At 49.1% G+C, this 27,616-nt stretch overlaps 2 protein-coding genes across 2 annotated transcripts in view; one reads left to right on the top strand and one right to left on the bottom strand.

Annotated features, from left to right (window-relative positions):
* Positions 1-2,194: 2,194 nt before the first annotated feature.
* LOC130124262 (C-C motif chemokine 2-like) lies at positions 2,195-4,133 on the bottom strand. The gene is made up of 3 exons (XM_056293716.1): positions 3,765-4,133; positions 3,520-3,634; positions 2,195-2,693 (listed from the first exon to the last, which is right to left on the bottom strand). The coding sequence occupies exons 1-3, from the start codon at positions 3,841-3,843 to the stop codon at positions 2,435-2,437; spliced, it is 453 nt and encodes a 150-aa protein (XP_056149691.1). The 5' UTR covers positions 3,844-4,133; the 3' UTR covers positions 2,195-2,434.
* A 19,130-nt stretch (positions 4,134-23,263) lies between these two features.
* epha4b (eph receptor A4b) overlaps positions 23,264-27,616 on the top strand; it is a 107,263-nt gene continuing 102,910 nt past the window's right edge. The window contains exon 1 of the mRNA XM_056292979.1: positions 23,264-23,375. Within this exon, the coding sequence (XP_056148954.1) occupies positions 23,264-23,375 (112 nt within the window). The remainder of the gene's footprint in view (positions 23,376-27,616) is intronic.

The raw sequence follows: 27,616 nt of genomic DNA, 5'->3' as shown, positions 1-27,616 counted from the left end.
GTGTTGTTTTAGTTTTTTTGAACTACCAGATAGAATTTGGAAGATTGTGATGGCGAGCCCAGCCCAGTGAGACTGTGGACGATCATAGAAGCAGTGGCCTACCGTAGGATCTGTCCCAGGAAACGTCTGACAAGCCTGAATCATTCATCCAGACACCAGATAAGAACCCATACACACTAGCCTATTTCCTCTACCAGGGTAGGAATAGTCATCATTGAAATATATCCAATACACTCACGGATCAGGAACTGAACTCTTGGACTAACACACACTCAAGGACAAGGAACTGAATTTTTCTTTCATCTCAAACTGCTAACACTCATTGAGGGTTGTGATTTGAATGAGGTTTTCTTTGGTTTTTTATTTTATTTACTTTAAAGAGCTCTATTTTGTTTTATTTCAATTCTCTTATGTAAAAGTCAGCGTTGTGCATATTTTGCTGTTGTGAAGCAATAAATTTGTCAACTGTTCAACTACACATCAACTCCTCTCGTGAAATAGTCAAGGCAAACCCCTCACCGAACCTAGTTAGATGTTAGCACCTTTACTGCTACCCCTAGTTTGCACTGGAGGCGCTACATATTTATATATATATATGGGGCAACACGGTGGCCTCACAGCAAGAAGGTTCTGGGTTTGAGCCCTGGGCTAGTCCAACCTTGGTGAGTCATCCCAGGTCGTCATCTGTGTGGAGTTTGCATGTTCTCCCCCGTGTCTGCGTTGGTTTCCTCCGGGGGCTCCGGTTTCCTCCCACAGTCCAAAGACATGTAGGTCAGGTGAATCAGCCGCACTAAATTGTCCCTGGGTATGAATGTGTGTGTGTGTGTGTGTGTGTGTGTGTGTGTGTGTGTGTGTGTGTGTGTGTGTGTGTGTGTGTGTGTGTGTGTGTGTGTGTGTGTGTGTCAGCCCTGTGGTGGCCTGGCGGCCTGTCCAGGGTGTCTCCCTGCCTGCCGCCCAATGACTGCTGGAATAGGCAGGATAAGCGGTTTGGATAATGTATGGATGGATGGATGTATATATATTATGTGTTATATTAATCTATTCTATTATATATATTATACAATATATATTACAGTATATGTGATGTACAGTATATGTGTGTGTGTATGTGATGATCAGCAGTCATGCTGTAACATTTTACCTTTGCATTTCCTCTTGCCCAGGTATAGAAATCATCCAAAAGGGGCATCAGCGCATCTGAATGAGCACTTAAAGCTCAAGTCACACAATGAAATGATCTTTTCAGGTCCTCCTCAGTTTGGGAGTTGTGTGTCGCATGGCTTACAGTGACACTGCGATACGTTTTTGTTGTTTACGGCTACGTTGTTGTCTGTGTCAATTAAACGGCTTGTTGCCAGAAGACAACACATTTAACTTATAGTTTTTGGTTTTATAAGAAGACAGGAAACACTGCCTCTAATAGCCACACGCTGAAATTAGGCCACCCCAAACAGAAACACACAAACACAAATTTTTCTTTGCAAAAAAAAAAACACTTAAAAGGGCGCATACACACATGCACATGCACACACATGCACATGCACATGCACACACACACAAATGTTTCATTGTAAAAACACACAAAAAAATCACTTGTAAGGGTGCACACACACACACACACACACACACACACACACACACACACACACACACACACACACCCTGAGCCTGTAGCATTCAGGAAGTGGTTTCTGTGGGTGGCTGAGAGTGTACCGTCTTAATTTTAAGTGAAAAAAGATATTTCACAGATTGAGGCGAGAAATCAGCCTGACAGTGTTTGAGTCTTTTGTCACGGAAGAACACAACACACGTGTCCTATCACTATGCTATGAAACCCCACTGACAAACACACAACCATTTTCAGCAACTTTATCATGGCATGCATCACAACGCGTCAAACTTTTGTGCGTAAATAAGATGCCTGCCATCTCCACACCACAAAACTCCATGTGCCAGGAAACCTGCGACGACTCCATCACTTCATCACTCCATCACTCCAAACTACACTGATACAACTCCATAACTACAATGGTGTTCACTGCGGGTGGGGTTTGTGCGTTATTCACTGGGCTGCACGTTGTCACTGTGAATAACATGCCTGCAGTGAGTAAGAAGTGGTTGTCTGTCCGTTTGTGGTTTTCTGGTGCACAGCACCACCCAATAAAACTCCCCAACACAACGTTGATGCATTTCCTTTTATTGGCCAATGACGTAGAACACACATATATCTAAAGACAGGGTATGTTTTTTTTTAATATATATCAGAATTCATAGGATATATTGACTAATGGAAGCAAAAATATGAAGCTGTGTAAATTTTGTCAGGTTTGTTGGCTCCGATGTGGCACAAACAGGACAAATAAATGCGTTTGGCGGGAGCAATATCCGCTGTGCAGAGTTCGACAGGCTTCCTCGCCTTGTTCTTCTTTGTGATTTAAACACGGAGTCCTTTCCGTTTCCTCCCTTGCGGCCTGATCCCCTGTCCCATTCTTTCCCTTGTGCCTCTCCTCCTCTGTGTGCACTCTGGGAGTCCGCTGCCCTCTGGTAGGCCGCCGGCGTCTTTGTTTCTCTTGCCCTCTTCCTTCTTCTCCGCAGGAGCCACCTCATTCTCTTTGTCCACCTTTCTCATGGCCTTTTTGGCCCAGCATCTGGCAGGGTTGGAGCAGATCGTCCTGTCCTGCTTGGTTATAAACCTGCAACAGAGTTCATCGACGTCACTGATTGTCAGTTTGATTGCCGTTGGTCGTGAGTGATTGGCGTTAAAATGCCAGCGGTGTCAAATGTGAATTTTCTATCTTGATCCATTAACTTCTGATGACTTTCTAAACTAAATACCACTTAGTTGTGTGGGGGGGTACATTTGGAAAAGTAGTTGGGTTGAAGTACTTGACTTGGTCTCGAGTCCACATTTTAAAGGTCTCGAACTCGACTAGGATTTCGCAGCATAATGCAGTCTAATTTAATTTGTTCCTTATTTCGTTGTTATTAAGTTGTGTCTCTTAAATATTAATTTGGAGGGTTGGGGGGGCTAAATAAGTATTACAGTGTAGTGAAATTCTGACATACTACAATGGTCTACAACTACAGTTAAGTCAATCAATCAATCAATCAAGTTACATTTTATATAGCACTTCTCTAGCTGCAACAGCCACTCAAAGCGCTTTACAAAAACACTGACCCATAACCTGTAGTGCAAGTTAGAACTGATGATTCTAATATCGCTATCATTTAGTGTAACAGTACAGACTGGAACTCTTAGTACATTCTGTCAAATTTAAATGCAATACTACAAACTGCAACTCTTGGTACATTCAAGTCCTGGTGTTCAATTGGACCTGCACTGTTCTGGTACACGTCTTATGTTTTGGCCCGATTGATCTCGGTCTTGACCTCGCCACCTTGAAAGTCTTTGGAATCGACTTGGTTTGGACTTGGCGGTCTTGACTACAGGGCTACTAAGTCGAGACAAGGCTCAAGTGTAACAGCGGTGTAGTGAAACGTGCCAGCGGGGATACTCACACCACAGCCGGGATGGAACAGCGTGCCACAGACTGGATGGTGTAGTTCACGATCTTGTCCACGCTGACTGTGGTGTTACTCCAGTTCTCACAGCAGCTGTCCACCGGTCCATGGGCTAGACGAGACAGGGAGGAAAGAGAGAGAAGTTAAATCAGGGTTAACTCATCACGCACCTCCGTGTACTCCAGTTTAAAGACCCATCCTCACGTGACTCCAAAAACTCAGCACAAAATGGGAAAACTCACTTGTATAGACAGAGCCCATCCATGTGGCGAGGCATAGGAGAGCGCACGTAGGGGAGACCAAGCTGAGCCTCGTCGCCATAATGACACCTCGGCTCTCTCTGCTAGATACCGTGTGCAGTACCGCTGGAGCACAAATCTACCGTGGCAGTCTAAATAAGTCAGATCTTTATCTTTGCCGCTTGCCTGGGTAAATGTCAAAATCTGTGTGAGTCAACGCTAATTGCGCAGCAGGTGCCCTCGTTGGGTGGTACGGAGACCTAAAGGCTGTTGGAGTGGCTGAAGTTATGTCTGATCTAAGTGATGATCTGGTTCTTATAGAACACAGGCCTCACCCCCTCACCGCACCATTGGACATAATCACTCCGGCTGTGTAGTGGAGACAGGAAACTATGAGTATATGCTGAACACGTAGGAGATTAAAAAAAGACCACCACAGCTCGCCACAACACATACAACAATAGCATCACACCTGAAGCAAGAGCACACATATTACACACACACACAAACAGACATGCATGCACATGTGCACACACACACACACACCCATACCACCCTCCTCTCAACTTTTGCACAGTTTGTTTCCGTTTTTGAGAGACATCAGTGGGTGGAGTAAATTGGTTGAAGAACACACTGTAGCCAATGACCATTTATCTTGGTGATCATTGCTGGAAATAATAAAGCATCATATACAGCAACAACAAAAAAATCCCTGTTTAAACGCTTACATTTTCATCTTGTTTTTTTCTTCCTCTTTTTTTGGGTTCATTCCCCGTTTTTCTCCCCAGTTGTATCCGGCCAATTACCCCACTCTTCCGAGCAGTCCCGGTCGCTGCTCCGCCCCCTCTGCCGACCCGGGGAGGGCTGCAGACTACCACAGGCCTCCTCCGATACATGTGGAGTCACCAGCCGCTTCTTTTCACCTGACAGTGAGGAGTTTCACCAGGGGGATGTAGCGCGTGGGGGGGATCACGCTATTCCCCCTAGTCCGCCCCCGCCCCCAAACAGGCGCCCCGACCGACCAGATGAGATGCTAGTGCAGCGACCCACATCGGGCTTCCCACCCGCAGACACGGCCAATTGTGTCTATAAGGATGCCCGACCAAGCCGGAGGCAACACGGGGATTCGAACCAGTAAGCCCCGTGTTGGTGGGCAACGGAATAGACCGCCACGCTACCCGGATGCACACTTGCATTTTTATTTGTCTGTGGCAAAATGCCCGCTATACCTGGCAGGCAACAAACACAGAGACTAGTAGTATAGTTTACACTGGAGAAGGCCACTTGGCCCTGTGGGTATCACGGAAATGATGACGGGGTTATTGAAAGTAACACCGTGTGTTATACTCTTGCACAGCAGTGGAAGTACTGAGGAGAAAGAGGGGCCAGAGAGAGGTACAAATAAGGGTGAGCAGGGTAGACTGATATAGACTGGGTATATTGCTGGGTTGTGAACGGAGGAGGTATGGAGACACGCAAGCCTCGGTCCTCACGTCTCACCACACCATTTCTAACCGCAGAGGAAAGAATTACTCGAAGTTACTCGAAACCTGTCACACTGACGGCGTGATTCTCAGCCACGGGAGGAATAAGGTTAAACAACGCCGAGAGGAAGAGGATGCAAGTGATGAAGTGAGGGAGGGCCTGGGCAACAGAGGGTGAAAGTGACGGAGAACGCAGCCACCGGGGGGGGGGGGGGAGAGAGAGAGAGAGAGAGAGCGAGAGAGAGAGAGAGAGAGAGAGGCACATTTAAAGTCAGCACCAAATAGACAAAGACGGAGAGGAGGAACAGAAAGGCTGCTGAAAATAACACCCTAAAGAAAGAAAGACGGACAGGGAAATGAAAAAAAAAACCCAGGTGTGACTTAAAGAGAAACACAAAGAAAAAGTAAAAGCAAAGTGAAAGAGGCTTTAGATAGCGCTCCACTAGCACGTTATTATTATTCTCCTGCACAGCTCTACAATAATAGCGAGAATAAATACTTAATTGGTCCTCCGTCTGGGAGGAGGCTGAATGGATAACAAATATTAGTTTCATGGCTCCGGATCCGTTAGTCAACAACAATAGAAAATCTCAAAGCACACAAAACTCGGCCATCTCCAACAGCCAATCGTTAAAATCGGCTGGCTTATGGCGTTGCCAGGCAAGCAAAGGACTTGCACACACACAAAAAAAGAAAGTATGCACACCATGGCACCCGTATACCTGCCTCTGCATGGGCACACATACAAACACACATGACCATACATGCAGACATACACACATTTAAATGCAACACAGGCACACTACTGCATGCATGCACACACACAAGGATTCACACGCACCTCACTACACTACCCCTCATATACCAGCCTCATCATCACCATCCCTGTGGCAACCTGTTTATCAGTGGAGAAATGCATGGCGGGATTATTCATTTCTTTGTTATTCATTAGTTGTTGTCCTGGGCAGCAGGCACAAGGCTGCGGGTTGGTCGACAGCGTGGCTGATAGGAATTAGTCTCCCGATAAAGCAAGAGATTGGAACGAAGCGTCGCAGGAAATTACAATCAATACTGACTCTCATATCCTCATCCGATATTGATCCAACTGGGAATGAGAAGAACATTGTTGGTCCCTCTACCATGTATGTACATCCCTGTACATACGTACGAGCCATAAGGGCATTTATGAAAATAGATATTAACACATTATATATATATATATATGCATGGAATGTGCTTGCATTGTTATAGCACCCTGTGAATAGCCAAACAACGTTAAGGGCAAGACAAATCAACTGATATCGCAAAGACATACATTCATTACCCTCCCTCCTTTCCCTTTCCCCCTTCATCTGAGTCCCCATCACACACAGGCCATAGAAGAGAAGAAACAAAATAAACCACGAAAGAGAGGGAGAAAGGGAGAATGAAGAGAGGAGTCCAACTTTACCGCTTCAAACAGCAACTTCCCCAGCTCGTCCGTGCAGGTGACATGAATGAACTCACAGAGGCGCCCTCCGTTGTGTGCTCTGCGTAATAGTCTTCCATGTAGGCATGGTTAATGTAACATCCCATGCCAAGGGCAGAGATATGAAACAAGTCACTGCAGAAGACATTGTTGACTGTTGCTTAGCTCAAGGCTGATAACACAGTATTCCCAGAGACAAAGACATGCCCTGAATTCTGTATGGCAAATGAGACCAGTCAATAAAGAGATAGATGTTTGACTAGAATATCAAATATCTGTCTTGGCTTCCATGTCTGTTCAATAAAAATCACCTCCACACAACACAAAGTTTAATCTTATCCCGCCATGTATCTATATTTATTTCCTCTCTTGTGCAGACTCGCATTGATCTGAGAGTCTGCTTATCTACATCACCGTGTGTGTGTGTGTGTGTGTGTGTGTGTGTGCATGTGTATTTCTGGATGTAGCTTTGTGCATGTGTTGTAACTTCATATTGAATAAGGAAAAAAGAAAAGCTAATACAGATCTTTTGTAAAGGGCAGCAGTTGCTGTTGAACAAAGAGCAATGTGTCCCTGTGTGAGTCTGAGGAATGCTGGCGCGTCAGTGTGGCAGACACAGTGGCTGTCTGCGAATGCAGCTTTGCAGAGGCCGCCTCGCATCAGGTCATCCAAGTGATATGAGACGTGTTAAAGCGAGTGTCAGTGTTTTGATGTGTAACAGTGAAGCCATGTACACTGATCAATATGTTGACCTTTTTGCCAGCCCGATCGCATGGTGTTGTGCTCCCCTCCTATGTTTTTATTTTCAGTCCGAGAGGCAAGAGGAGGTAGGATCCTTTGTTAGTTAGTAGTCGTTATCTCTTATTTTGTTTCAGGGCTTGTTGTAGTCACTAGCTGTGTCTGAAATGTTCACACCACATGAAAATGTAGAATGCAAATTTTAATATGGCCGATATTAATTGCCTGTGCAAATTTAGTATGGGAAAGTGTATGCATACTATCAGGGGCTGCGTTAACCACCAGTTTTCCATTATGTAGGGGATTTTAAAAGCGACGCTGGATAATTCCAAATGCCATCTATTATTCTAGCTGCATCATAGGGATTTGGCTTTGTTGACTTTTTGAGAAAACTCAGACTTAAGTTCCTATCAGTTACGTTGGGGACACGCTGGAGTGGAACGGAATTAATTTTTACGATTCAAAATGGGCATCCAGGTAGAGCGGTACCAAAATGTAACCCGTGTGGCATACAGTTATTTTGCTGTCTAGGCTTGAGTCGGTTATTAGCATTTAAAAAGCACATTCAATATTGCTGATGTGTGCGCAGAGTTACAGCACCTATAAAGTGTCTTTAAGCATGCTCACTAATCCAGGTAAGGAAATCACAGGAAGTTGAATCAGTTCATCTGGGCACAGCGTTTATTGAGAGAAACTTTTCCAAGTTTATAAGGGTGGGGGTACCTGCAGTCGGTTGAGACTGAAGAGGTCACTTGGATGAGTGATGAAACGTTTCTCTCAATAAACGTTGTGTCCAGATGAACCGATCCAGCTTTCTGCTGAGTACCCATAAAGTGCATTTATTTATCTTTCCAAAACTTTCTACGTTTTTGCTAAGCAGCCCTTGTAGGCTAGGGCCTACTGTGTGTTGACATTAAGCATTGTAATCACCAGGAAGACAAATACCAGATAAAGTATTGAAGCGAATTCGTGGGGACAACGTAACCACAGGAACTGCCGCGGCCGGGAAGCGAACCCGTATCGCCCGCACCGCGGGAGACATCGCTAACCGCTCGACTAAAGGGCCAGATCCGTCAGCCAGCTGCCAGCGTGTCTTCTTATCCATGCACGTTACAGTATCATACTGGTAAACATGAAAACAAATATTACAAGAAAAACAGACTGTGACACACATTTTTACAACCTTGTCGTCAAATAGAATATTTGTAATGATTATTAATAGGGTAAACTCTCCATACTACGTAGACTACACATTTTAAGTTTACGGTCGCCAAACAACCAAAACTCATCCCACAATTCTTTGCGCGCCTTTAAACGACAAACGGCAAAGGCGAGGGGACACATTATCGTGACGGACAGCGAAGTAGTGAGAGCGGAAGCGGTTACAAATTTTTAAAAAAAGAAGAAGAAAAATCCTCTACAAGTTTTAGCGGAAATAAAGAGCAAGAGATGAATCGAAGCGAACAAGCGAAAGCAGCATACTTCCTCTCACGAAGGGCCACTTCCGCTCGAATGTGAGTAGTTTTATATAGGGTCTAGCAATTCGGACGATATTTATGTCCCCCCCCCCCACACACAGTAAAGTAGGCACTCGGGTCTACTTGTCCATAGAAGAATGATAGAAATGCCTATAAATCTAATCGGTTAGTCATTGAACAGTCGTTGAACCCCCCCCCCCCAGACCCTCTCCCTCTTTATGGATCTCAAATCTATTTGGGCAACACCAAGGGATTACATTAAAAAAAAAAACCTCTTGGAGGAACGACAATCACCTTCTAATTAATATTCCGCCTGCCCGCGTCATTTTCCAATTGATTTATACAGAAAACCCAGCGTGGCCGAAATGACGCTGACCTCCTGCCCCGGTATCAATTTCCTTTCTATTGACCCCAACGCACAAGACCTCAATTGTGGATCAACCGTCCGTTTATGAGGCGTCAATAATCGACTGAAAACCCCCAGCGGGCGGTATGGGGGGTATTATTACCATATAGCGGGTTGTCACTGCTCCAAGGCGAATTTGAATGTCTATCAGACGGAATGAAGTAAAGACCGCAGCACGCGGCCGCTAGAGTCAAATCAATAAGCGGTTTAATTATAGCAGCGCCCGGCTCGCACTTCTCCGCGGCTGAGAGGCGCATAAAGCCGCAGCTGATACAGAAACGATCATTTTAGACAGAATGGGTTTTTACCGCCTCAGTGACCTGCCTGTCTTCGGCGAAAGCCTCTCGGTGGTCAGCAAATTGTCTGTACTCCCCCTCTGGGTTCGGCTGACGCGGGCTGTATTCGTGTGGGGGAGGCGGTGGGTACTTTGTGTATGTGTGTGTGTGTGGCTGTGGGCACAGTGTGTGTGTGTGTGTGTGTGTGTGTGTGTGTGTGTGTGTGTGTGTGTGTGTGTGTGTGTGTGTGTGTGTGTGTGTGTGTGTGTGTGTTGACTGGATGTGTACTCCTGTGGCTACTCTAGAGGCTTTGAACAGGCTTCCACTTTCAACGAAAACTGATGTAGCTTTGTGGATAAATGAATAAGAGCTCATTGGATCCTTCCCATGTAAGAACAGTCTGTCCTTCAAAAATACGTTCATTTTTACCAATAGCTGGACACCCCCCCCCTCTCTCTCCTTGTGTTGCTGGTGTCATCGACAAATCAAATAGCTTTTGTGAAGTTTTGCTAGTGTGATTAATGCATACCAGGATGGTTCTCCATTCCCAGAAAAGAAACTCCTAGTTTGTGTTGTTCCGGGGAGCAATTAGAGTGTGACACAGGCCACGCGTAATGCTGGTTAGAGCTGAGTATATATAATGTGAAGACTGTTATGTTAATAAAGTCAAAAGTAAGCAAGTTCAAGTGCTTTAACCCCCCATCAGAACAGAACGAATTACTCCAAATGGCACACTTACCATGAAACGAGACTTGACTGTCCAGCCTCGCAGGAACGACGAGCGAGTTTCAGGTTTGGGCTGGACTTTCTTTTATCCAGCTTGAAAGCTTTGGGCTATGCTTCAAACGAGAGATTCACACCTATCTTTTATCACATTCCGAGTGTATAATTTGGTCCACTAGATGGCGGTCTTTGTCTACATTGAGTGAAGGGGAGAGGCAGACAAAAGTGGGCCCCGAGAATCGTCTCTTATTGTCAATTCGTCTGATGTGACCAAAAAAACCAAATGGATAAATACAAAAATGCAACTTTTGTGTTACACACATGGGTGGCGTTATCATGCATTTTTCTCACTGAAAATACAGATGAGGCTAAAGATGTGAAACAGCAGCTGGCATTGACAATTAAGTTTTAGTCTCTACGCTATCTAGACTTCCCAGAGCACTACAGCTTGGTGTCTGTTGGTTATTATACAGCCTGTGTGAATGATGATCTTACCTTGGTGTGTTTCATCTGTCAAAAGTTTATGGGTTGTACTTCTTCACTGCCTGCCCAGGGAAGAGCCATCGATTGATTTGTTGGCTGGTCATCAGTCATGTGTCTCCCTTTGGTGGTGGCATTTCAGATGAGGCCGTGCTCGGGAAACATTATTAGAATAACATCACAGAGAGTGCGTCCCCTCTCAGACCAATACGCTCGCTCATGATTCATGGCAGCGACGTCTCACTCTCTCTTCATCTCCCCCTCTTTATTTGTCTGCTTTGATCACAGATGTAATCTGTTTAGTCCGTATCTCAGCCCTCTATTTCTCCACTCTGAAGCGCCGTCCCCTCTTTTCTTGGTCACATGTGCAAGCTTTCTTTTAGTGTCTCACACACACACGCACACACACACACATATCTCAACCTCTGTCACATTTTTTGTATTTGTGCGCACACAACCCTACCTCTGCAAAACCTTCTTCCCTGTGTCTTAGCCCCCCCCCCAACCCCCATTCCGTCCTATACGGCCCCTCGTCACCCTCTGCCCCCAACCACCACCACCACCTCCACCTCCACCGTTTCTCCCTCAGTTGGTTTAAGTAGGGTCATATCAAAGTCCTAATCCCTCAACGTGTGTGTGTGTGTGTTTGTGTGTGTGTGTGTGTGTGTGTGTGTGTGTGTGTGTGTGTGTGTGTGTGCGTGTGTGTGTGCGTGTGTGTGTTCTCGTGTAAAAACCGAGGCCCCCTCTGTTTGAGCGAGATTATTCTAAGTTGCTGACCTCTGGGTGGTGAGAGGGGGCCCATGTTTGGAAACACAGGCACGGTCTTTGTCTCTCATGCCCAGCAGGGGACCTCAGCCTGGGGCCTCTGAGCAAGGCGAGTCCCCGGGAGGACTCAGCTTCTTTTGGCACCGGGGGATCTGTGAGATTCACGGGAGCGGCTTAAAATAAATATGTTGTGATCTCGACAGACAGCCGGTGAGATAGTTAAAGACTCCCTGGACGCACACCCGAATACAGATGCGGACACACACGTACACGCACAAAAACCGGCTGTCACACACATTATACAAGGATGAGTCATGCTTGCGAGCAAAACATTGATTCAAAGTCCCCCCACAGCGAGTCAATCTGGCCCCAATAGCCATTCAAGTGTATCTGTGTATCTGCTTGATCTGATGTTTCCCTATAAAAGAGAAATCTCCCAGGGTGTGTGTGTGTGGGAGAGAGAGAGAGGGGGATATTGATCGTGGAGCAGTGTAGCTCTATAGATCCGTGGCAGATGCTAAGACTTTAAACGAGGCCTACTTTATCATTAAATCCCTGTAATAATGTCATTGTCAGGGGAATCCGGTTAAGTGTTTCCGTTTTTTCCCCACTAGGTGAAAGCTGGACTCATGTCCCCAGGTTCTGTACGCTCATAAACTTGTGCGTAGGGGTTCGAGGCTGCAGTACTGAAGGTGTGTAAGACAAGTTCAGATTTAGGTCTGTTGGCTTGATCATCCCACAGACATAATAACTCAGATGAAACAACTTTTCCCTCAGATTGACAGGAGGACGTGGTCCTCCGTGGGTCTGAAGAGCCATTACCGACGAGGACAGAGCCGCAGTAATAACTGGATAGGATTTCACATAAGAATTTGTGCGTTTTTGTGAGTCTCTGAGGCTGCATTTTCACCGGCATTTTAAAGAAGGGTCCTGATGAAAATCTGTGAATCGATAAATTATGAAGCCTGTGTTGAGTATCAACTTTTCTCCATCCATTACAGGACCACAGTAATGCTTCTGGAGGGCCATCAGCGCCAGAACCGTGGCATCATTGCAGAGGTAAAAGGCTTATTCTTTGTTTTACCATTCCTGGAAAATTTTATACACACTTTGATACAGAGGAACTTACACACACACACAGACGGAGCGGAGGTGCTGTGGTTATAAGTAGTGTTACCACAGGTAACGTGATCATGGCGCAGACAGGATGATGTGTTTATATCATCAAGGGGGAAATAGGGATGGAGGGAGGAGGAGGGAGTGGAGGAGAGCAAATGCTAGTTTGTTTTTTTTTTTTTTTTTTTTTTTTGTTTTTTTGGCATTTCCGCCTTTCTTTGACAGTGACAGTAGAGAGAGAGGGGACGACATGCAGCAAAGGGCCCGGGCTGGGTTCGAACCCAGGCCGCTGAGGGAAGGACTCAGCCTTGATATGTGCTATGCACTCTAGCAGGTGAGCCACAGGGGCGCCCCCCCCCCCCCCCAACAAATGCTGGGTTAAGAGGAGGTGGCAGAATTGATACAAGTAGTAAAGCGAGCTGATGGAGGAGAGGAGAGACCGGGTGGACGGGGGAGCGTGAAGAAGTAATGGATGAATGGAGGAGACCGGGTGGATGGGGGGAGTGTGAAGAAGTAATGGATGAATGTGTGCAAGGCAGCAGAGCCCGGAGGTAATGAGAGAGGGCCGGGTAACAAACGATGAAGAAGAAGAAGAGAGGGCAGCTGGGCGAAGAGGGAGGGGCGAGTGTCTGGCTTGTCAATCAGATTATGAACCTACCACATGAGAGAGAGTTTCTTTGACCCACAACCTGGCAGATCATATTCACACGCACACACTCGCACACATTTTAAATGCACTCATTGCTGCATGGAGATAAATGTGTCTAGCTTGCCTCCAGTTGAGTGTTAAGTGAACATATTAGGGTGTGTCATCAGTCAAGCGTGCTCTGAGTTTGTGCGTATGTGTGTGTGTGTTTACGTGATTGAGTGTGCGCACGTGTGTGCGTGTGTGTGGGTGTGAGAGTGTAAGTAAGTGAGTGAGTGAGTGATGGATGGATGATAATGCACATTTACCCTCTCATGAGAGCTTGACTGTTGAGTTGTCTGGCCCGTGTGATACCTCTCCCTCACACAGACACACACACAGACACACACACAGACACACACACCACTGGCTGTGCTATACAGGTGCGCCTTTCCCTTTCTCAGCGCGTTACTGTTCATAAATCTTTCCTCGTTCCTCCTCTCCTTTTCTGTTTACCTTTCGCTGCTCTCCATTTATCTCCTTCAGCATCTCTTATCCTGCAGCCCGTGTTCTCCCCCCCCCCCCCCCCGCCGTGTCTTTCTGTAATGGGGCTAATTTGTTTAGCGCACAGAGTGTCTGTCCATTAGCGCTTGCCTGTCTGTGCCGAGAGAGACGGCGACAAAGCGCGCGTACATGCACGTGTGTTTGTTTGCGTTGTGTGCGCGTGTGAGTTGCTGTGTTGCTGGGATGTTGTCGATAGGACGATATCTCTGTTCTCATGTAGCTCACGCATTTGCTGTCTGACTCAGTTTGCAGGACACATGTGTATGTGTGTATATATATATATATATATATATATATATATATATAGATCAACACGGATACAGGAAAAAAGATTTTAATACATATACATTTGATATAGTATATACACACACACACACATATACACTCACTGGCCACTTTATTAGGTACACCTTGCTAGTACCGGGTTGGACCCCCTTTTGCCTTCAGAACTGCCTTAATCCTTCGTGGCATAGATTCAACAAGGTACTGGAAACATTCCTCAGAGAGTTTGGTCCATATTGACATGATGGCATCACGCAGTTGCTGCAGATTTGTCGGCTGCACATCCATGATGCGAATCTCCCGGTCCACCACATCCCAAAGGTCCTCTACTGGATTGAGATCTGGTGACTGTGGAGGCCATTTGAGTACAGTGAACTCATTGTCATGTTCAAGAAACCAGTCTGTGATGATTCGAGCTTTATGACATGGCGCGTTATCCTGCTGGAAGTAGCCATCAGAAGATGGGAACACTGTGGTCATAAAGGGATGGACATGGTCAGCAACAATACTCAGGTAGGCTGTGGCGTTGACACGATGCTCAATTGGTACTAAGGGGCCCAAAGTGTGCCAAGAAAATATCCCCCACACCATTACACCTCCACCACCAGCCTGAACCGTTGATACAAGGCAGGATGGATCCATGCTTTCATGTTGTTGACGCCAAATTCTGACCCTACCATCCGAATGTCGCAGCAGAAATCGAGACTCATCAGACCAGGCAACGTTTTTCCAATCTTCTATTGTCCAATTTTGGTGAGCCTGTGCGAATTGTAGCCTCAGTTTCCTGTTCTTAGCTGACAGGAGTGGCACCCGGTGTGGTCTTCTGCTGCTGTAGCCCATCTGCCTCAAGGTTCGACGTGTTGTGCGTTCAGAGATGCTCTTCTGCATACGGAAGGTTGCTTTACAAGAGTATGAACATTAAATGATATGCAGCAACAATCAAACATGCCATAAAAAAGACAACAAGACAAAAGTCAATCAGAAGAAGGTGAGATAGAGAGCGAGGGGGGTAATGCTGTAAGAATAAATGAGCCTTTAAATTATATTTGAAGGATGTAATGGAGGAAATCTCACAGATGCTCTGGGGGGGGAGTGAATTTGAAAATTTCGGTGCCATGGCACTGAATGACCTGCCAGCCATGGAAGACAGTCTGAAACTGGGGATGGAGAGTAAACCAATACTGGAGGATCTCAGTGAAGTGGGAGGAGTGTTTGGGTGGAGAAGTTCAGACAAATACATTGTGGGGCACGGCCATTTTACAGCTTTGTAGGTCAGGAGAAGACTTTTGTAATGAATACAGGGTGAAACTTGCTAGAAAGAAGAAAGGATGGGAGTGATGAGGGCTGAGTGTTTAGTGTGTACGGGGGACTCGAGCAGTTGAGTAATAATAGTACTCTCAGATATTTACTGTAAGGATGATAAAAAAAAAGATGTCCTGACCACTCGCTGACGATGATGCAGTTATTTTCACACTTCTTGTTTCACACTTCTCCTGGATCGCCACCTTGCCGTGCTGGAGAAGCTTCCGTGTACTAACGATCCCAAGAGCTGTGCCGTCTGGAGCTTGGCTCCTGGTAGGATCACCCAAGGTGGACAGGTCAAGGCAGAGGTTCCAGATGAAGCGCGATCCAATAAAGACCTCAACGGGGGAACTGGCGGAAGATGTCACCAGGTCACAACGGCAGTGAAGGTGGATGAAGGCTGCAACAGAGGGTGGTCCCCAATCGTCTTGGTTCTCCATGCCATTGGACTCTGGCCACCCCCTGCCAAGGACCATGTGGTGGCTGCAGGCGCATCAGCCACTCCATGTAAAACGCTGTCACGCGCAGGCATCCTCCCATTATGCGGCTCCAGGATCAGCCTCTACGCCCACCTGAGGACCCAGAGGAACCCAGAAGGAGGACATTCATTCTTGACTCCAAGTGACCACCGATGATTTTCACACTTGATGACAACAGGCAGACATTATAAAACCTCTCCCCTATGGTAAACCATGCACTGTAGACTCTTGTTTAGTTTTTGACGAAGTGCGGTTCAAAGATTAAAACTGAGCTGTCCAATTATTTATTTATTTATTTATTGGGGATCCCCCTCCCCTTTTCTCCCCAGTTGTACTTGGCCAATTACCCGACTCTTCCGAGCCATCCCGGTCGCTGCTCCACCCCCTCCGCCGATCCAGGGAGGGCTGCAGACTACCACAGGCCTCCTCCGATACACGTGGAGTCACTAGCCGCTTCTTTTCACCTGACAGGGAGGAGTTTTGCCCGGGAGTCGTACACGTGAGAGGATCATGCTATTCCCCACAGTCCCCCCCCCCCCCCGAACAGGCGCCTCAACCGACCAGAGGAGGTGCTAGTGCAGCGACCAGGACACATGCCCACATCCGGCTTCCCACCCACAGACACGGCCAATTGTGTCTGAAGGGACGCCTGACCAAGCCAGAGGTAACACAGGGATTCGAACCGGTGATCCCCATGTTGGTAGGCAACGGAATAGACCGCCACACCACCCGGACGCGTGACCTATTCAAATTTGAAGGGCTGGTGTATCGAACTCTTTTCTCACTTCCACTTCAGAGCTGTCACACACTTCTGCCCACTGTGGTGCCAGTAGTTGTGAGAGCACGTGAGCGAGGGATGAGCTGGCGTGAAAGAACGTAGATCCTTATGAGGACAGAGACCCGATGACAGTATTTCTGTCTGATTCATATGTATGTATGACTGTAGGGCATAAAACCCAATTCATTTCATCTCTGATCTTAGCCGGCTTATCGACAGAGGGCTCTGAGCAAGCAGGAAATGATTGAGTCCTCAGCTGGGCATCACTCCAACTCCTCTGCCAAATGACTGTCACTGTCTGAGCTCGCTCCAATTCGTCATGATGGCTCCTTCCTTCCACTCCTGCATCCGTCCTCTCCTTCTTTCCGTTTGTGTTGATATGATATAACAACGGCAAATATGCAAATGTACCAACTGGTAATTGTCTGTTTTGGTTAGATCCATGATCAGAGACAGAATGTGGTGTGAGAGAGAGGGAGAGAGAGAGAGAGAGAGAGAGAGAGAGAGAGAGAGAGAGAGAGAGAGAGAGAGGTGCATATATGCTGTAATCGTATTTAAATAAAATCCTTCCACTGATCACCTTGTCATGCTCTCAGATGTTCCTCTAGCGGTGGCTCGCCATACTCTGCCATGCATTTCGGCGTGTTTCCCTCATCGCTTAGCCGTTCCCCAGGTCGGTTCCTGGGGGAACGTGATACAGGAAGGCAAGGTCAGTTTTCATTGATTGTTAATTCCTCTCTTTGAGAAGGACGGGATTCAGACGGTAAGACACTGCTCTTCCCCGGCAGGCTTACAGTAAGTATTCTTCCCCTGGACTCAGCTGTATGCCAAGACCGCACTTCACTTACGGAGCCAGCAGTGTGTGTGTGCGTGCACGCGTGTGGGTGCGTGTGCACGTGTGAGCACACATGTATGGGTGTTTGGTGTTTCTTATCATTTGTGTATTACTATACTGCCTGTTTTTGTGCTCTGGCAGCCAGAGAGAAGCAGGTGCGTGCATAAAGCCCAGACGGGGAGAGACATTGAACGTGGAGGGCCCTAAACGCTCCGTTCCCACTGTGTCCCTGTCGGCCCCTCTCTCCATCTGCCTGCCGCTATACGTCTTTGACTGTGTAGCTGGCGTCAGGCTCAAGAGGATCTTCCTTTTCTCTCCACCTCGTCTTTTGTGGGTGAAGCTGGCAACGCTTGGCAGAATCTCCTCTTTCAATGGCAGACTATGTCTCTCGCTATCTGTCTCCCCCTCTTTTTATCTCCCCAGCTAAACCGTTGCCAAGACTTGAGTAGCGATTTTTTTTTGAAGTGGGGGTTCGGGGGCTGGGGGGGGGAGTCTTGGGGATACGAAGAGGGTTGCGCTTGAAAGGGCGAGTCAGGCGTGTGAGTCTGGATTGTCGGAGGCCTTGAGGAGGTGGGAGGGGAAGCCAAGTGAAAGACACCGGCGATTTCAGGGCGTAAGATAAGTCTGTTTTTCATCATCGTCTACAAGGTGGACGGTTTTATCCATCTCGGAGGGCACACATGGTTTTTGTGTGTGTGTGTGCTACGCAGTAGAAAATGAAACCCCTAATCCTGGCTGCCGTTCCCCGATCATGCCTCGGAGATGCAGATGTCTGCCCGGGGGATGGCGGGGGGGCGGGGGGGCGTATAACCATACTGTACCGCAGGTCTAGCTAGGTCCGAGGTTATGAATGGGGTATGTGCAGATGGGGTCCTATAAAACTACAGGTTGGGGGGGGGGGTGCTTAATGAGCTCCGGGCCTGCATATGTGACTGAGGCGAGGAGACAGACGGGGGCAGGGAGGGCTTTGTGTGGTCGCCCTTTCCCACACTCCCTTTCACCTTTTGTTGTATGGCAGCACCAGAGCTCTCCGACATGACGAATTGCCCTGTCTGACTGACTGAGACTGTGTCGGCTGGAAAGTGAGAGTGGACTGGACTGGGGTGTGTGTATGATTCTGTGTGTGTGTGTTTGTGTGTGTGTGTGTGTTTGTGTGTGTGTTCCTTTACTTAATTTACTTTGGACTGGAACTACTACTTCTCTTATGTCCTGCCTGTCTGTCAGGAGCCTGGCGCTGAGGAGGCAAGGTCTCAATACCCCATGCAGGCAACCCCCTTGATGTGAGGATGGAAGGCACACACACGCACAAAAATACATGCACGGACACACACACACACACACGCGCGTTCCCAGGCACGCACTTAAATGCCAGCACCAAGCTGTTACCCATAAAGAGCTGGGCCCGGTACAATAGAGACATTACCACATGAGTGAGTGGGTTTCAATGGTGCCGAGGGTGTGTGTGCACAGTGTGTGTGCTGGTGGTGGGGGGTGGGGGGGTTTCCCGGTAAGGCAGACGACTCTGTCATCACCTTTGCCCCCCCCCCCCGTCAAACAACTGATCATTGCCAGTGTAACACACACACACAGAAACACACACACACACACAGACAGAAACACACACTCTCCTACTCCTCTGCCGCTTGTTCTTACCCAAGTCCCGTGTCTGCTTTGTTCCAAGTCTTTCGTCATCTTCATCTTCATCTTCGGAGACAGGATCTCTTCGACAGTATTTGCAATTTTGTGTGTGTGTGTGTAAGAGAGACAGACAGAGAGAGCGAGAGCGAAACAGGCAGAGAAAGAAGGGGAACAACAGAGAAATACATTGAAAGTAAGAAAGGGAATAACAGAGGGTGGCTTACTGACAGAGAAAGAGGAGAAACAGCAGTTGAGAGAGAGGGAGAGAGAGGGAGGGAGAGAGAGAGAGAGGGGGAGAGAGAGGGAGAGAGGGGGAGAGAGGGAGAGAGAGCAAGACAGAGCGAGACAGAGCGAGAGGGAGGGAAAACGGGAGTGGTAGTGCAGGGACCGGCCAGTTGACTGAGACAGAGAATAGCTGACCCCACCAGGCCACGCCGGGTTAGGGGTTAGAGTCTGAGGTCTAAAAGGGGGGGGCGGGGGGGCGACCAATAGAAAAAGAACAAAAAAAAATCAAATCCCTTCATTAAGGAATGTCAGACTTGAGAGGGATCAGCACTTCCTTCTGGAAGTAGGCGCTGTAAGATTAAGAGCAGAGAAAGAGTGGGGGAGAAAGAGTGGGGGAGGGGACGCTTTGAAAGACGGAGAAAGATGGGGAAGAGGACAGACAGATGGGCGTGAGGAAAGTTGACAAATATTAAAAGCAGCTCAACTCTGTCAATGGATTTGGCACAGTGTGTGCGCGCGTGTGCGTGTTTGGCTGTGGGCACTGTGTGTGTGTGGGGGGGCGCTGTGACTGGGCACAGTGTGTGTGTGTGTGTGTGTGGCTGTATGGCTGTGGGCACAGTGTGTGTGTGTGGCTGTGGGCACAGTGTGTGTGTGGGGGGGGCGCTGTGACTGTGGGCACAGTGTGTGTGTGTGTGTGTGTGTGTGTGTGTGTGTGTGTGTGTGTGTGTGTGTGTGTGTGTGGCTGTATGGCTGTGGGCACAGTGTGTGTGTTTGGCTGTGGGTACTGTGTGTGTGTGTGTGTGGCTGTGGGCACAGTGTGTGTGTGTGTTTGGCTATGGGTACTGTGTGTGTGTGTGTGTGTGTGTGTGTGTGTGTGTGTGTGTGTGTGTGTGTGTGTGTGTGTGTGTGGCTGTGGGCACAGTGTGTGTGTGTGTGTGTGTGTGTGTGTGTGTGGCTGTGGGCACATTGTATGTGTGTGTGTGTGTGGCTGTGGGCACAGTGTGTGTGTGTGTTTGGCTATGGGTACTGTGTGTGTGTGTGTGTGTGTGTGTGGCTGTGGGCACAGTGTGTGTGTGTGTGTGTGTGTGTGTGGCTGTGGGCACATTGTATGTGTGTGTGTGTGTGTGTGTGTGTGGCTGTGGGCACATTGTATGTGTGTGTGTGTGTGTGTGTGTGTGTGTGTGGCTGTGGGCACAGTGTATGTGTGTGTGTGTGTGTGTGTGTGTGTGTGTGTGTGTGTGTGGCTGTGGGGCGCAGTGTATACATGTGTGACGCCTTCAATAGCCTTCAAATGTCAGTATGCAAAGGCAGCACTTTACACAAGTCTAACGAGATTACTCTTCCATATGACATGCAGGGCGTGTGTGTGTGTGCGTGTGTGTGTGTGTGCGTGCGTGCGCGTGTGTGTGTGTGTGTGTGGTGAAGGGAGGGACAAGGGTTTAAGGGGCCGTGTCACGCTGTCACTGTTGGAATGCATGACAGGGCGCTGTTTTGTTCATGCCAGAAGAAGGAGAAGACAGAAAGGGGAGAAAAGGAGGAGACGGAGAGTTAAAGGAGAAAAATAATAATAAAAAAAACACTGCTGGTCTTTTTTTTCCCCTCTCCTTTCTCTTATCCCTCCCCCACACTCATTGAGGAAATTAGGTCATCCTAGTAAAGCCGGTGCACGGAACAAATCGTCATCATAATTGGACCCTTAGCAAAGCTTTCGAGGCTGCTCCGGAGTCATGCACGCTGACAGGCGCACGCACACACTCTCATGCAGACCTTTGCCAGCACATGCACACGCGCACTTGCGCGCGAGGGGCGGGGGGGCATACATCAGCATGTGTGTGACAGCTTCATGAGTGTGCCAGGGGTCTGGTGTGAGAGGTAAGTGTGATGGAGGTGTGTAAGCTGTGGTAAATATAATTGTGGTCACGGTCCTTTCATAATTCATGACACGTAGCGAGACCACGTTTGCCCCTTTTTCCTGGAAGGGGAGTTCCCAGAGCGTCAGCTGACCCACGGTGCGTGATGGCGCTTCAGACCCTGCCCCGGCGCGAGCGGAGATCTGTCCAAACAAATCCCTCGGAAAACCTGAAACCAGCGCAGCAGTTTCAGGACGACTCGTTATCGCGGCGGCGGTTATCGCGGTGGTTAACCGGGGTCGCCTCACAGCAAGGAGGTCCAGGGTTCGAGCCCCGGGGGTGGTCCCACCTCGGGGGTCGTCCCGGGTCGTCCTCTGCGTGGCGTTTGCATGTTCTCCCCGTGTCTGCGTGAGTTTCCTCCGGGGTGCTCCGGTTTCCTCCCATAGTCCAAAGACACGTCGGGACGCGAAAGCCAGGACGCGAGCCCGGCTTTCGGAAATCAGGCTGCCCCCTGATTTCGCTACACAATATAGGTCAGGTGAATCGGGCGTAATAAATTGTCGCTACGTGTGTGTGTGTGTGTGCGTGATGGACTGGCCGGCAATGACTGCTGGGATAGGCTCCAGCATCCCCGCGCCCCTGAGCAGGATAAGCGGCTCGGATAATGGCTGGGTGGATGATTATGTCGTCATAGATGATTGTGTTTGTAACAAGAAAAGTGATATATATATTTTTTCCTGTGCACTTGACACCCACCTGCAGGTGTCTAGCCCACATCCCCTTCGGCAGATGGAGGGTCTCTCACACCATTATGCACACTCCTTTAAGAGGGCGTCGGAGGAAGAAACGGTACCCCGGTAAAAGGCGTCCTCTGCTGGGATGCAGTTCTCCTGTCAGCAGCAGCGGGGAGGTTGACCTTGTGCGTTCTCGCCCTCTTCTCGCACATTTCAGGTTGCACACATTACTTATTAATGTTTAAAGACAGACGAGCCAAAAGTCAGATTCACTCACACACACACACAACACATCACAACACACACAACACATCACAACTCGGCAACGAATAAGATGGCTTACACTGCGGAGGGCTGCGCGTGCACGGACTGACTAACCCCCCACGTGTGCGTTTGATTTGGATTTCGGTGTGCGATGGGTGGAGGAGACCTTGTGAGGGACCTTCTACGTGCCCTGGCCGGGCTCAACAAACACGCAGACGGACAAAGGCGAGACTGAACGGGCCTCTAACGGAGTGCAGGCTGACTTACTGCTTACCAGAAAAGAGAAAGGTCCGATGGACATTGTTTATGGGGGGGGGGGGGGTGCAAACCAGTCTGTCCCGGCTCCGTCTTGCCAGATGTAAGTCAGTGGTGAGGTGGTTGTCTCTGCTCTTAAAGACGCACCCTGCTGGGATTATTACCCCCTTCCGTCGGTCACGGAGCTTGATGTGTGCACATCCGGCCCGGGTGACTAATTATAAACTTTGCTGTCGCGCTCGAAAGGCTCGTGCAGCCTTGACTGGGGGTGAGGCTGGAGCCTTTAAACTCCCGGTTGGAATTGCGTCAACACGGGGTTAAACGGGGGTTGGAGAAGGAGACTGGAGCTGGGGCTCAAAGCGCATCCTCGTGGTCCCTCCCCCCCCCCCCCGTTAGGTCCGCCGTGCTGTCAAAACGCTGCGCTCCCTGGAGGCTGGAAAACCCAACAGCGTTCGTATCGGCTCGTGTGAGGACTCTTTTTGCGCCCCCCCCTCCCTAGAGACCTCCATATAGGCCTACCACCCGGAGCCAGGTTGGTTGATTGACAGGAGTTGGCTGGACCCTCCTTCCCACCGTCTCCTCCTACTGTTCTCCTCTCTGCTGTCGCTCTCTCTCTCTCTCTCTCTGTCTCTCTCTCTTTCTCACTCTCGCTCTCTCTCTCTCCTCTCAATCGCGGGGTCTCGCTCATCAACTCCACACCGAAACAGGGATGCAGCGAGCGCGCTGCGCAGCCTGAAAATGGCACCACCACTCGTCCATTGGATTTATCACTCCCTTTTCCTGTCTTCCCTTCCTCTTTTTCACGCGTTTGCACCGAGCGAAGCCTTACGGAATTACCCGGAGAATGAAGGTGAGTGTCGGAGGGGTTTCTCGGCTTGGGGGCTTGGGAGGGGGGGGGGGCTCTACTTGTGGTGCGTGGTATAAGGTGGTGGGAAGCCCCCGCTTCCACTCGGCGTGGATGTTGCGGAGCGGCTCGTACCCCCTCCTGTAAAGTGCTCGGCCGACATGAATGATGCATGAAGAGGGAGCGCAAACGGGGAGAGAGCCGGGGGGAAGCTGCTCGTCACGTTTTCTCTTTTTCTTCTTCTCCGAGCACATTGACATTAAATTTGTATGTCACATATAGACGCACATACACACACACGCGGGGGGGGGGGCGAACCCCGCCATGCTGCACGTTGACGGAGTTGTGGGTTCGTCTCTTGAGTGACTGGGCAGCCATATGTTGCATAAGATCCAAAAGCGCACATTTCTCACCCCAAAGGAGTTCCTTGCCATTTTCTTTTTTCTTTGCCACAGAAGCCCTAATTGGCTACTCAGTCGCAATCAGTGTTTCCTTCGGAGATCTCCATTACACCCCACTGATGGATGTTCTCCTCTTCTTTTTTTCCTCCCTCCTCCTCCTGTAGGCTGTATTGCCTCAGTCTTGCAAATGAAGAGCAGATTTGTCACACGCCGCTGCTGAGCCCTCTCTCACTTATTGTATTAACATCGACGCTTGGCAGAAATTAGACCGATGCATTTACTTATTAACTGCTCCGGACTGCCTCGACTCGGCTGGCCAGGGAAGAAACATGGGAAGCTGGCGGTTGATTGTGGGGGGGGGGGTTGATGTAAATGGGGGAAGAAAAAAAGAAATATGAACAATGCAATAAATGTTAGAGAGGGGGGGGGGAGTAGGCCTGGACTTTGAGTCATCTTTTGCGTATTTGGACGGGAAGACCTTGTCGCCCTGTGGGAGCGTGTGGTGGCCTGCGCGCTCCCTGACGCATCAGCTCTCGTTTGACCCGGTTTTGAACTCGCGGCGGCGTTGGTTTGGCTGCCCGGCTGTCAGAAGCCGGGGCTGAGGGTGGACCACGGCTCCCACCTGGTTGTCGTATTGTGGTTTGTGTCGTTCTGGTGGGCCTCAAGCGTGCGCGGACCCCCCCCCCCCCCCCCCCGTGTCACCGAGACCTGCGTAGCCCGTTGTGTTGCCGTCCATCCCCATAAATAAGCGCTAGACAAGTTGCCCCGTGTATGTGTATGTGTGTGTGTGTGGTCCCTCTCGTGCTCCCTCCACTCGCACGTACGCGCACACGCGCATCACTCACCCACTAGAGCAGGCCCTGCACGAATTCGCTGCAACGCCGCCACGACGGACCAACACCCGGGGTTCTGCGCTGTGACCCGACGTGACGCGCACGCAGCGGCTGGCCACTAACGAGGGTGGACGGGATGTGCGTTGTCTTGCGACAAGCTGGCAACGTTTCACTTGGTGCGGTTGTGTGTCTTAATGCACGTCACAAACCGGGAGAAGTTCATACAGAAAGATGAGTCGGTTTGGGGGGGGCGGGGGAGAAGGAACAGACAGGGGAAGGGGGAAAAGAAGAGAGGAGGAGGAGTGCTTTAACAACAGGGGGCAATGCATCTGAGGGAGAGAGAGACAACACGCTGTTAAAATATTCATCGAGATGAGCGTGCATGATGAAAACCAACTAGAAGACAAGGAAACTCCTGTTGATTTAGGTGAAGGTACACGGGGCATCTCTCTCTCTCTAGCGCTCTCTCCCTCCCTCCCTCCCTCCCTCTCTATCTATCTCTGCGTCTGCGACTGAGATTCGTACGCGTGTTTGTGTGCCTGCGCGCCCGCGCGCGCCCGTGCGCGTTTGACCCAAGCCTTGTGTCCCTCCGTCCTCCAGTCATGACCGTATCCTGCTTTTTCAGGCTATTGGCCAAATTGGCAAGTCCACGAGCAATGCTCCACATTGTGTTTGTGTGTGTGTGTGTGTGTGTGTGTGTGTGTGTGTGTGTGTGTGTGTGAGTGAGTGAACGCGTGTGTGCCTGTATAAACACATGTGTTCCGCAGGGGACGATAATCCAATTAAGTCTTTTTTTTTTCTCGGAGCCACAGTATCCTCTGCTTTGTTGCAGCCTTACGGCCTCTCTCTCTCTGCCAGTTTTCATACTGTGACGCCCCGCTCAGCCCATTAACTGTTCTGCCTGCCTCTCTCTCTCTCTCTCTCTCTCTCTCTCTCTCTCTCTCTCTCTCTCTCTCTCTCTCTCTCTCTCTCTCTCTCTCTCTAGGTGTGTGTGTTTGTGTTTGTGTCGAGGTGTGCAAGCGTGTGTGTGAGTGTGCTTTGCGTGTTTATTCTCCATTCGCATATAAAACGCTAGACATGTTGCCTAATGCAAGAATAATCCTTCTACCCAGTCTTATGTGCCGAGGGAGACTGTCTAGTTATGGCTTTTTTCTTTTTCTTTTTTTCTTTTTCTTTCTTTTTCCTTTTGCTTCAGTAAGACCACAGGGCTTTTTGGGGAAAATTGGTAGTATGCAGAGAAAATGCTGTTTACCTGTCAGCCAACTCGCCTCCACGCCGGAGCCATTGATCCCCACTGAATGTGAGTGGGATCACCTGCCCGGGCGAGACGTGGACGGATCGAATCCGTTGAAATTCCTGCTAAACTGGAAAACCGGCGCCAGTATCCCAGCTGGACGCTATGGTCATGGGGAATATCGCCTTGTTTTCAGGAGAGAGAGAGAGAGAGAGAGAGAGGAGAGAGAGAGAGAGAGAGAGAGAGAGAGAGAGAGAGAGAGAGAGAGAGAGAGAGAGAGAGAGAGAGAGAGAGAGAGAGAGAGAGGAGAGAGAGAGAGAGAGAGAGAGTATAGCGTTGTGCCAGGTAGAGGGAGCCCTAACCACCCTCTGTCAGAGCCCGAGGGCATACTACTGATGTAACAGCAGGGTGGATGCATGCACACAGGTCTTCCCTCGGTTTTATTTTGTGTTTTTATTTTTGTCTTCACTTGTGTCTTTCCCCACCATTTTCCCTTCCCCGCTCTCAGTCCTCCCATCCCACGCCAGAGATGGTCGCAGGTCTTCTCTCTCAGTTTGGTTTTGGGGGGGGGGTTTCGCCCCAGTATTTTTGGACCTTTTCTACTGTTTTCCTTGAATTCGCCCATCTTATAAAAAGCAGGTTACAGGTTTTCCCCTCCGTCGTTCAGTCTCTGTCACCTTTCCTCCATCCCTCCACCCCTGCTTCCATCCTCAGTGGAAGAAGCAGATTACAGGACCCCCCCCCCCCCCCTTAAACACTTCGGTCCCAGTGTCCTAAGAGGGAACCCCGTGCTCTGTTTCAGTACATTCATCGTGCAGTTAGAATAAGTGATAGCTGTTGATAGACGAGTGTCGTCTCTATGAAAACATGGGGGTGCGCTGTACCGTCGCCTCCTGCACGCGGCAGTACCTCGGCTGAGCGGTGAATGGACGATGGTGGAGACAAAGATGGCGAAGAAGAACCGAGAATACTCAAAATTCCTCATGCTCTCATGAGCGGTATGCCCCCAAGGCTGCCCATAATCTATAATTGGTCTTGGAGCCACACTCCAGGCTTCTCACTGGGTTGGCCTCAGGATATTGGGGAAAAAACGCTGTTTTGCTTCTGAAAGGTTAGCACGAGGGCGAGCAGTTAGTGCAGAGGCAAGCACATGTATAACACGCTCTTGACTTACACACACGCATATGCAATCACACGCGCACACACACGCACACAAGCTTGCACGCATAGACATACATGTGCACATTTGCATGCACAAAGACACACACACGTTACAATTCACACAAAATCCCGAGTATGGTATTATGGTGGGTCAAAGGTCTTTTCTAGTTTAATTGCTTTAATCCATAATAGTTGTAGTTATCGGCAGAGCCATATCTCACTGTGTAAGTCTGTGTGTGCCTATTGGCTACTGTGTGGTGTGCGTGTGTGTGTGTGTGTGTGTGTGTGTGTGTGTCTGAGATTGCTCTGCTCCCATGTAACGACCATGACCTTGGACAGAGGAGGATATAGATCTTCTCTCTCATCACAGCGAGAAATAGAGAAAGAGGGATGAGGGTAGCCTCCATTTTTTTTTATCTCAACCTCCTCACCAATCTGTCCATGATCCCCTTCTCCCCCTATCTTCCCTTTCCCCCCCTCCTACTGTGTCTCTTACACCCAGTCAATTTCTCCTTTTTTGCCTCCATCCATCCCCGGTCTCTTTCTCTGGCTGTTTCCACTGCTCCCATCTTTCCACTGCTCCCAACACCTTTTCGCTGCACTACCCTCATCCCTCTC

Source organism: Lampris incognitus, chromosome 14 (assembly GCF_029633865.1).
Source record: "Lampris incognitus isolate fLamInc1 chromosome 14, fLamInc1.hap2, whole genome shotgun sequence".
Classification (NCBI taxonomy): domain Eukaryota; kingdom Metazoa; phylum Chordata; class Actinopteri; order Lampriformes; family Lampridae; genus Lampris; species Lampris incognitus.
This window is presented reverse-complemented; position numbering and strand designations above follow the sequence as displayed.